Source organism: Salmo salar, chromosome 17 (genome assembly GCF_965601325.2).
Source record: "Salmo salar chromosome 17, fSalSal1, whole genome shotgun sequence".
Taxonomy (NCBI): domain Eukaryota; kingdom Metazoa; phylum Chordata; class Actinopteri; order Salmoniformes; family Salmonidae; genus Salmo; species Salmo salar.
Window position 1 is genome coordinate 59,826,688 of NC_138307.1, and position 11,010 is coordinate 59,837,697.

The 11,010-nt window shown below is 41.6% G+C and overlaps 1 protein-coding gene across 1 annotated transcript; it reads right to left on the reverse strand.

Annotated features, from left to right (window-relative positions):
* Nucleotides 1-792: 792 nt before the first annotated feature.
* Nucleotides 793-4,396, reverse strand: LOC106576288 (kelch-like protein 42). Its single transcript, XM_014153378.3, has 3 exons — nucleotides 3,154-4,396; nucleotides 2,816-3,009; nucleotides 793-2,629 (listed from the first exon to the last, which is right to left on the reverse strand). Exons 1-3 carry the CDS (start codon nucleotides 3,915-3,917, stop codon nucleotides 2,178-2,180), a joined length of 1,410 nt encoding a protein of 469 aa, XP_014008853.1. The 5' UTR covers nucleotides 3,918-4,396; the 3' UTR covers nucleotides 793-2,177.
* Nucleotides 4,397-11,010: the final 6,614 nt, after the last annotated feature.

Below are 11,010 nucleotides of genomic sequence, written 5' to 3' on the forward strand. Positions count from 1 at the left end.
TTTGTGCCAGACTTCCCAGGGAAGGAGTGGACCTCTGTGAACTACGGAGGCCTAGAGTTTATAAGGGCTTTCTCCCCAATCAGACAGACTGACAATGCAGCTGATATACTGGGAAGGTGTAATATCACCGATTACACTGCTTACGATCAGTTTGTCTTCTCTGTTGATGTGGACATCCTCAAGGCAAAAGATCCTTCAGGAACAGAGGAATCTAGTCCTGCCTCCAAAATGTTAGAAGAGAATAGTTTAGAAAGAGAGAAAGCTAGTCCCGCCTCCAAAAGGGAAGAGGGGAATAGTTTTGTAAAAGAATAGTTTAGAGGGGAATAGTTTAGAGAGAATGCTAGTTCTGCCTACACATGGGAAGAGATGAATCATTTAGACAGAGAGGACACTAGTCCCACCAACGAATGGGAAGAGCAGAATAGTTTAGGAAGAGAGGACCCTAGTCCCACCTACAAAAGAAAAGACAGCAATAGTTTAGGAATAGAGGCCACTAGTTTTGCCTACAAAGGGGAAGAGGGGAATCGTTTCAGGAGAAAGGCTGTTAGTTCCCCCTACATAAAAAAAAGAGAGGACAAAGTACCTGGATGTACAGAAGCGAGGACCAAACCGAAGACAGGGAAGAAAGATAACTAAATGATCCTTAAGGCTTTTATATGGCCAGACTATGAAAGTTTAGATGTGATTCAAAGTATTTTATGTAGCTTCAGGCAAAGCCTCCTACATCCAAAAAGGCACAATCACTGAATGCATGGTTTCAATGTTTTTACAATAAAACAGAACGACACCTACTCCCTGAATATTTTCTTTATTCTTTTAAGTCAAAGTCCAAGGCATCTGTCAGAACAAAACCAGAGGTGACAAAACAATATACAGTACATTAATCAAACTCCAACACATCTTTAGGAGCCAAACAACGTAGCTGTATTATCAGCAGAAAGCTTGTATGAACACAGTCTATCTCCAGAGAAAAGGTTTGTAAATCCCCTTTAATTAAAGGTAGACTCAGCAAAGTTACGTTGCCACAAACAGCACCGGAGATATAGAGATGAGCGACAGTCACACACAGTATCTGTGCACGGGTTCGCGTCACGCTGTTCACAGCATGGTAGCCAGGGCACCAAAATAGCTGAGAAGTCGAGTCTCAGGCTTCTACGCTTCTTAGTTGTGGAAATTGACCTACTATGTTGTTTACTTTTCTGCTTCATATCGCTGAGTGTCTACCTTTAAACCAAAACTACATTCTCATTGTGTTTCATCAATTTGTCCTTAACGTACCCTAGTGAAAGCTCTTTCCTGATAATTCAACAGGGAAAAGGGGGGGAAAAAACACAGTTTTGGTTGGTCACTTACAATTCAACTCTTGTTCATCTGTACAAAATCCCCCCAGGTGAGGGAGAAGGCACGTTCCTTATCCATTTCATTCAACTGTACTGCTGCTGAGCTTAGCATTTGTTTTCTAAACAATGTTCATAAGTTAAATCCAGTCAATGAATTACTCAATTTCATCCACTCATGATTCTACCATTTTTCTTCACACGCAAGAGTTAAAACATTTGTTTAGTTACAGTATTAACTGTGGTCCGGCATCAGCTTAGCATTTTATTTCAATTCTTCAAATCGCCCATTGCAAAACCGGCAGTGTAAAACCAAAGCCACTTCTTAGCTACAAAATTTCTTCAATATCCAATATGACATGTATTAAATCTATTACTAATTTGCATTAGCGTTTAAGGTTTGTAGTGAATACTAAGACGAAGATTTTTGCATATCGATATATTTTTAATGTGCAGTGTAAACAATAGGGAATGTTCTATATGATTCAAGTCTACTTCTAATCAAAGAATCCGAAAATGGATCTCGATAGTAGGCCAATGCTGCTATGCAAACTTAGACATTGACCCACAATGCAGGATTGTTATTTTGCCTGTGCTTGTAGCTACTTTAAGGTTTAAATAATGTAACAAGCGGTGTCTTTCTAGATTTTGTCCCACCAACGGGGATGTGGCCACACCGTGTCCTACTGCAGCCATCTACAGCTCTACCGTTACCACTTCTCTTCATGGGAGCTATGTAGCCGCAGCAGGCACAAACAAGCCTCTTGTGGCATATGACATAGTCTTTGGACTGTACGACCACTGGCATCAACTAAACATCCTACATTCCATCCGCAACGCTCATAGAACGTTGGGCAGATAGAGGGAGCAGAGTAGCATATTCTGGCCCAGCGCGGGGAAGCGTCTGAAGGCCTCCCAGGCGTCTGAGAAGATGTTGTACTTGAGGAAGACGCGGTGCTCCAGGCTGGTGGGCAGGCTGACGTCGCGCGACATAATATAGACGCCGTCGTTGTGCAGCGTGCACGTGAGGTTCAGGCCCGACTTGGAGGTGTTGTCCTTCAGGTGGAGCCACTCCCCCGTGGTCACGTTATAAGACTGAACCGTCAGCATGTCCTCCGTCTGGCTGGCCCGCCGCCCCGGACCCGGCTCCAGCTCGTGGGTGTACCCCCCTACCAGGTAGATGGTATCTTCCACCGAGAGCATCTGCTGCTTACGCACGTGGGCCGAGCAGGAGCGGAACACTGTCCAACTGTCAGAGGTGGGGCAGTAGCGGAGTACGCTGGTATTCCTGTCTAGTAGATACAGAGAGAGAAAAAAAACACCATTTGTTAAAATAATTTAAGAACCAGTTGATGTTTTGTCAAATGGACAAGCACTATTTGTGTAGCCTACAGTTCTTTATGTCTACTGTGTGTATACATTGGACATTTTAGAAAATGTTCTCACTTCTGCTGGGAATGACAATCACCCCCACTAACCTCTGGCAGTATATCCTCCCATGACGTAGATCATGCCCTGGCACTCGCAGGCAGAGAACTCTGCCAGGGGGTCGGGTAGTGACGACACGCAGGTCCACCAGTCCTGCTCAGGGCTGTAGCACTCCACAGTGCCCTGACACTGGCCTCCCACTGCATACAGCTTCCCTCGTACCGCCAGCAGCTTGAAGTTGGACCTGACCGGAGGAGAGACGGATATACAACAACATGGAGACATACTGTAGCCTATGTAGTTTGCTGGCTCATCATCAAAACAGATTGAAGATCAAGACATCGACTGACTGCATAGAGATCTATTCATATAGCTGACCTGTACTGACCTCTTCTGGTTCAGGGGGGCTACCTGGTTCCATTCATTTCTACAGGGGTTGTAGCAGTGTGCCGCTGAGATCTCCTGGCTGGTCATTCTGTACCCACCGACAATGAACAGGTAGTTGTCCAACACGGCTGAGCCGTAGCCTCTCACATTGACCATGTCAGAGGGCAGGTTGTTAGCGAGCGGCTTCCAGCGCTGCTCCACTTCCCCATACCTCAGCATGGACCAGGGCTCGTCCTGGTCTGGTAGGTCCAGAGCCAAACAGGTGAAGAGTCCGATAGCCACCAGAGTGGCCGTGCCTTTCATACGCATCTCTCTAACCTGGTGGCGCAGAGCAACAGGTAAGTCGCTGAACTCTGGTCTCCGCAGCATCGGGTGGTAGTGACAGCTCATATATCTGAGACAAGCGTTGCGTAGATCATGAGTTCCATATACCTCAGATAGGCTGTAGAGTTCCACACAATTCTCTTTTCGAATTTCAGACGAAATGAGTTTTAGGATAGAGGTGACTTGCAAAAAAGATGCAGTCTCAATGAGGTCTTCCAGGGTCTCGTTGACTACTTTCACTTTGGAGGTGTTGATAAACTCCAGGACCAGCTCGAGCCCTGGCACACTCAGCCCCTGCAGTTGCACTGAATCCTCTCTGGACTCGCGCATCCCAGAGCTGTACAGTGCACGGAAGTAGTCGCTTTTTTCTATCAACTTGCCTTTGTTGACGTTGTACGTTTTGTCATCCATGACAATTACGATTATTTGTTCGGATGACATGTTTAGTGGTTGGGTTAGCTTGATAATGTTGTCAAGTGATCTGTTTTGTTGACTGTCCTCTTCCGGCCTCGATCTGTTAATGACTGCCTGTCAGTTTACATTTCTCAGGCGCAGGGGTGGTCTGCAACTCCAGTCGCACCGCAGTCACCAGGCCTATATATGGTAATGTTCAGCCCATACGTCTGGATGATACCTGGATCATTTCAACACAGTTGAGTGTGCTAGCAAAAGCCTAAGAGTGACTTGGAAATCTAGCTAGCCACTTTATCTTTCAAAAACAGCGGGTATTATCTCGACGTACATCCAAATAATGTTTTTCAGGACCATGTGGTCATTTTTAAGATGTATATACTGGATAACACACTTTCTTTGCATTGTCGAGATAATCTGCAGAATGCTGCAGTTGGTTTTTGAGGAGAAATTGACCAGCATATTTCCTGTTTTGATCCCGTGGGTTGCGTCACTTGCTTGCTCAGCCGGAAACCACCGTTTTCTTCTTCGTGTAAAGACAATGCCATGCAGATTGGTACAAGATGTGTTGCTGCCACCAGCTGGCTTGGGGTATACTCTACCTGCACTCGACAGGTGCAAGCCACCCGTAGTACATGTTCCTATATTTTGCTTAACCAAATTTTCAGGGAACCAGGTACATTAAAACCAACAGTTTCCAACTATCAACAACATAAACTTGCAATGAAGTAAGACAGTGTATAGGGTGGCAGGTAGCTAGTGGTTAGAGTGGTGAACTAGTAACCGGAAGGTTGCTAGATCGAATCCCTGAGCTAACAAGGTAAAAATCTGTTGTTCTGCCCCTGAACAAGGCAGTTAACCCACTGTTCCTAGGCCGTCATTGTAAATAAGAATTTGTTCTTAACTGACTTGCCTAGTTAAATAAAGGTTATATAAATAAAATATAGCCTCTGTGGCACCCGACACACAGCTCATCCTGCCGCCAACCTCAGGCTGAGCCTACCCAACAGGAACATGTTTATTGGGGGCTGATGTAGGATACAGTATTTTACTGTTAACATAATGGCGATATGGACTGGAGGCAAGCACGGTGTATTACTGCCACCCAGTGATGAAATATGTAACTGTTTTGCACTTCGCTGAGTAGGCCTTTTGGAGTACCAATGATATATATTTGAATCACAATTTAACAGTAGAATAGTAGGAAGCTGAATCTGATACTTTTGTTTGTCATGACTATTTTGCAGCTCGATTTTTCTCTTTCTCAGGGGCACCTGTAAGTGGAACAGCAGGTTTTGGGGAGAGTTAAAACAGAGAGACTTTCTGCATTCTTCACCCTTCTGCTCTGTGGAAAAAACACTCATCGAGGGAGTACAAGTCTAGATAATGACTGATAGCGCTCTTCATGAATGCAGATGGCCATATATAGGGGCAGGCAGCTTGTGTGTGTGTGTGCGTGTGTGCGTGTGTGTTGGTAGGAGGGGGGATGGGTGATGACACGACACTATGGCAGACCACACTACTTAGACTGGGACTAACAGCAGATATTCACCCCTGCAAAGGGTCTACCCTATATGGGACCTATGAGCTGTACTGTCAGGTGTCCATATGTTGTAGACACTGCCCCAGAACTGTGGTTTGCTGCACCTCTACAGACAACCATCTGGCACCTCCTTCTCATGTACCAAAGCATAGAAATTTCCAGGGCGAAACTGCCTAAATAGGTTCTGGTTAAGGTTGCAAAGAGAGGGTATATTAGTGGTAACTTTCGAAGTTTACCAGTAAACTACCAGAATTTTGGTAACTTTCAAGGATTTTATGTAATTTATCAAAGGACATCTAGTGGCCCTTTTGGGTACTTCAGATTATCACAGGTGTCTGTAATTATATCAAGACCTCTGTGTGGTTTTATCACATGTAAAATATATAAAATAATAAAATAAGAGGATTTTTACCATAAACTTAGTCAATACCATTGGTCTTTATGTAAGGGTTTCAGCACAAAATATGCTTTATATATATATTTTTTACACACTTTCATTTATTTTACTATGTCAATATATCTGTGTTGTTAATGTTTTGCCGCCAAACTGGTGGCAGTTGTGAAAAAAGTCAATAGTTGAAAGACTTGCAGAGTTAATAAAAAATGATGCCTGGTATTTCCCCAGTCATTTTGCATTCTACTTCATTGATGTCTCATCTTGCATCTGGCACAACTTCTCTTGAGAATCAGGATAGGCCTACAACTGGTTTTGTGTGGTTGTTAGCTGACAAGTCAGCAGCTCAGTATCTTCCTGGTGCTTCATTTAAAGTGGTGTGCGGTGCCAGGGTCTGCTGCTTGACCCAATGTTTAAACCATCTGTCTGCCTATTTAGCCTCCCCATTTTGACCAACCTTCACCCCATTCCATGTCATTGGACTGCTGTAAGATTTTTTTATGTTCGCCTAATCATTTATGGAAATAAACGGTAATATATTTTAACAGTGACCACTATTGGTAATTGGTCTATACACAGATGGTGGACCTAATAACAAAACAAATTGTTCCTGCTGTCAATTAGACCGAGGTAAAGTTGGTTTTATATTCATATATTCAGACTTTCATCAGACATTCAACAGACATTAGCCAAAATCCATTTAAAATTGTAAAAATCAATAACTAATTAATCGATTGTCACAGAAACATAAAAATATATATGGTTTATTCTATACATGCCTAGCATACTTTTACAATATTTGTTTTGAATAAAAATTCCAGTTTTGATTTGATGGAAATACATAAAATATTTAAAATGCAATTTAAAGCGGCATAAATCAATAACTAATTCACCATTTGTCACAGAAACATCAAACTTGATATGATTAATTCTATAAATGTCTAGCATACTTTTACAACCTTTTTTTTAGTAACAATTCTAGTTTTGACTTGTTGGAAATACATCAAATCTATCAAATGCCATTTTAAAACTGTATTAATCAATAACTAACTCACTGTTTGTCACAGAAACATCAAACTAGATATGATTTATTCTCTAAATATCTAGCATACCTTTATAACTTTTGTTTCGAGTAAAAATTCCAGTTTTGATTTGATAGAGGGCATGCAGTCTGTCTAGAGGGCGTGTGGTAAAAGTTCTAACGAGTCAGTTATACCCTATTAGAAGGGGCCTGGCATAACATTCTGCATCTTCAGATATTAAATTAGATTACGGGAAAAAACTATGGGATGAAGGGGTCAGGCCTGACTAACAGAGAAGACAGGTGGATGGACCAAGAGGATCAACATGGGCATCTTCACAGTGGAGATAAGGAAAACTAAGAGTGAACCATAACATACACTACCGTTCAAAAGTCTGGGGTCACTTAATAATGTCATTGTTTTTGAAAGAAAAGCTATTTTTTTGTACATTAAAATAACATAAAATTGATCAGAAATACAGTGTAGACATTGTTAATGTTGTAAATGACTATCGTAGCTGGAAACAGCAGATTTTTTATGGAATATCTACATAGGCGTACAGAGAGGCCCATTATCAGCAACCATCACTCCTGTGTTCCAATGGCACGTTGTGTTAGCTAATCCAAGTTTATCATTTTAAAAGGCTAATTGATCATTAGAAAGCCCTTTTGCAATTATGTTAGCACAGCTGAAAACTGTTGTCCTGACTAAAGAACCAATAAAAATGGCCTTCTTTAGACTAGTTGAGCATCTGGAGCACTAGCATTTGTGAGTTTGATTACAGGCTCAAAATGGCCAGAAACAAAGAACTTTCTTCTGAAACATGTCAGTCTATTCTTGTTCTGAGAAATGAAGGCGATTCCATGCGTGAAATTGCCAAGAAACTGAAGATCTCGTACAACGCTGTGTACTACCTTCACAGAACAGCGCAAACTGGCTCTAACCAAGAAAGTTCTTTGTTTCTGGCCATTTTGAGCCTGTAATCGAGCTGATAATGGGCCTCTGTACGCCTATGTAGATATTCCATTAAAAATCTGCTGTTTCCAGCTACAATAGTCATTTACAACATAAACAATGTCTACACTGTATTTCTGATCATTTTGATGTTATTTGAATGGACCAAAAAAATTGCTTTTCTTTCAAAAACCAGAAAATGTCTAAGTGACACCAAACTTTTGAACGGTAGTGTACGTATATACTGTATATATATATATATATATATATATATATATATATATTAGCATGGGTATTGAAAGATACCAGAGGGTGGATAACAAAAAAAGCACTAATATAAGAAGTGGATGGAACATATGTTGGAACATGGCGCATATGTATACATTATGATTTGCCTCTGAACTGTATGTGAACCCCTCTGCAATCTACTGGCACTAACCGTTAAAAACTAAAACTTCAACCAGGCTGTCCCTATGTTATTTGCTCTCTTTCTCTCTTAAACTGCTAGCACAAAGCCTACGTAAAAATGTGGTTTTCACGAAAGATCATGAAAAAAATATCACCTGGCCCAAAACAGCTCTACATAATTCAGCAGGGAGGTGTGCAACTACCACACATTATACCCATTATACCAGTGGAGAAACTATGTCAACTACATAGGTATTACCATATCCCTTTCAACTCATATTCCTTGCAGAAAGAACTATTTGCAAACCTTTTAAAACGTCCAGAAAGACAGTGGTCTTAGAAGGGTATTTATACTTTAAAATACTTATTTTATGTGAATGGATGTGAATGAAAGAATTCTGCCAGTGTTTTAATGTCCTAGTTTCATATTTCTTTCTTTACCTCCAACTCTATTTCTCCAAGTGAGCCTATGGGGACCTTGGGGATCAGATTTACCATTATTCCCATTGATCAAACGTATAAGAGACAGACACTGCTCAAAAGGAGTTGTTTATAATATCTACACTCAGTTGCCAGTGTATTAGGTTCACCACCCTATTCACGAAAATAAATTGCTCCTACATACATCAAGTCCATAGATGTTATGTATTTATATCAAGTCAAAACTGGAATTTTTCCTCAAAACAAAGGTTATAAAAGTATACTAGACATTTATAGAATAAATCATACCTAGCTTGATGACTCTGTCATATTCAGTGAAAACGTTATTGATTTATATAGGTTTAAATGGCATTTTAGAGATGTTATATATTTCTATAAAATCAGAACTGGAATGTTTACTCAAAGCAAAGGTTGTAAAAGTATACTAGACATTTATAGAATAAATAATACCTAGTTTGATGATTCTGTGACAAACGGTGAATTAGTTATTGATTTATACCGCTTTAAATGGCATTTTATAGACTTTTTGTATTTCTATGAAATCAAACCGGAATTTGTATTCAAAACAAAGGATGTTAGATGCAAGACATTTATAGAATAAATCATACCTAGTTTGATGTTTCTGTGACAAACGGTGAATTAGTTATTGATTTATATCGTTTAAAATGGCATTTTATAGATTTTATGTATTTCTATCAAATTAAAACCTGGATTTTGTCCCCAAACAAAGGTTGTAAAAGTATGCTAGACATTTATAGAATAAATCATACCTAGTTTTATGTTTCTGTGACAAAAGGGGAATTAGTTATTGATTTATACAGCTTTAAATAGCATCTTATAGATTTTATGTATTTCTATCAAGTCAAAAATAGCTTTTTTCCTCAAAATCATTGTGTAGACCTCTGGCCTTTCTTTGGACACTGTGTTAACTCACCTCCAGACGAGCTTCAATGCCATACAACTCTCTTTCCGTGGCCTCCAACTGCTCTTAAATGCTAGTAAATGCTGGCCTTCCCTGTAGCTCAGTTGGTAGAGCATGGTGTTTGCAACGCCAGGGTTGTGGGTTCGTTTCCCACGGGGGGCCAGCACAGAAAAAAAAAAAAAAAATGTATGAAATTGTATGAAATGTATGCATTCACTACTGTAAGTCGCTCTGGATAAGAGCGTCTGCTAAATGACTAAAATGTAAAAAAAAATGTAAAACTAAATGCATGCTCTTCAACCGATCGCTACCAGCACTTGCCCGCCCGTCCAGCATCACTACTCTGGACGGTTCTGACTTAGAATATGTAGACATCTACAAATACCTAGGTGTCTGGTGAGACTGTGCCATTAAACCCCTACAACTCATCCAGAACGCCGCAGCCCGTCTGGTGTTCAACCTTCCCAAGTTCTCTCACGTCACCCGGCTCCTCCGCTCTCTCCACTGGCTTCCAGTCGAAGCTCGCATCCGCTACAAGACCATGGTGCTTGCCTACGGAGCTGTGAGGGGAACGGCACCTCCGTACCTTCAGGCTCTGATCAGGCCCTACACCCGAACAAGGGCACTCCGTTCATCCACCTCTGGCCTGCTCGCCTCCCTACCTCTGAGGAAGCACAGTTCCCGCTCAGCCCAGTCAAAACTGTTCGCTGCTCTGGCACCCCAATGGTGGAACAAGCTCCCTCACGACGCCAGGACAGCGGAGTCAATCACCACCTTCCGGAGACACCTGAAACCCCACCTCTTCAAGGAATACCTGGGATAGGATAAAGTAATCCTTCTAACCCCCCCCCTTAAAAGATTTAGATGCACTATTGTAAAGTGGTTGTTCCACTGGATATTATAAGTGAATGCACCAATTTGTAAGTCGCTCTGGATAAGAGCGTCTGCTAAATGACTAAAATGTAAATGTAAAAAAATGTAAACTCTCCTTCCAGACTCACATTAAGCATCTCCAATCCAAAATTAAATCTAGAATTGGCTTCCTATTTCGCTACAAAGCATCCTTCACTCATGCTGCCAAACATACCCTCGTAAAACTGACTATCCTACCGATCCTTGACTTCGGCGATGTCATTTACAAAATAGCCTCCAACACTCTACTCAGCAAATTGGATGCAGTCTATCACAGTACCATCCGTTTTGTCACCAAAGCCCCATATACTACCCACCACTGCGACCTGTATGCTCTCGTTGGCTGGCCCTCGCTTCAAATTCGTCGCCAAACCCACTGGCTCCAGGTCATCTATAAGTCTTTGCTAGGTAAAGCCCCGCCTTATCTCAGCTCACTGGTCCCCATAGCAGCACCCGCAGCATGCGCTCCAGCAGGTAAAGCCAATTCCTCCTTTGGCCGCCTATCCTTCCAGTTCTCTGCTGCCAAT

Coding starts and splice junctions, on each gene's coding strand:
- LOC106576288 (XM_014153378.3), bottom strand. CDS start 3,917: ATGTCATCCGAACAAATAATCGTAATTGTCATGGATGACAAAACGTAC. Junction 3,010..3,153: donor GCCCCCCTGAACCAGAAGAG/GTCAGTACAGGT, acceptor TCCTCCGGTCAG/GTCCAACTTCAAGCTGCTGG. Junction 2,630..2,815: donor GGGAGGATATACTGCCAGAG/GTTAGTGGGGGT, acceptor TGTATCTACTAG/ACAGGAATACCAGCGTACTC.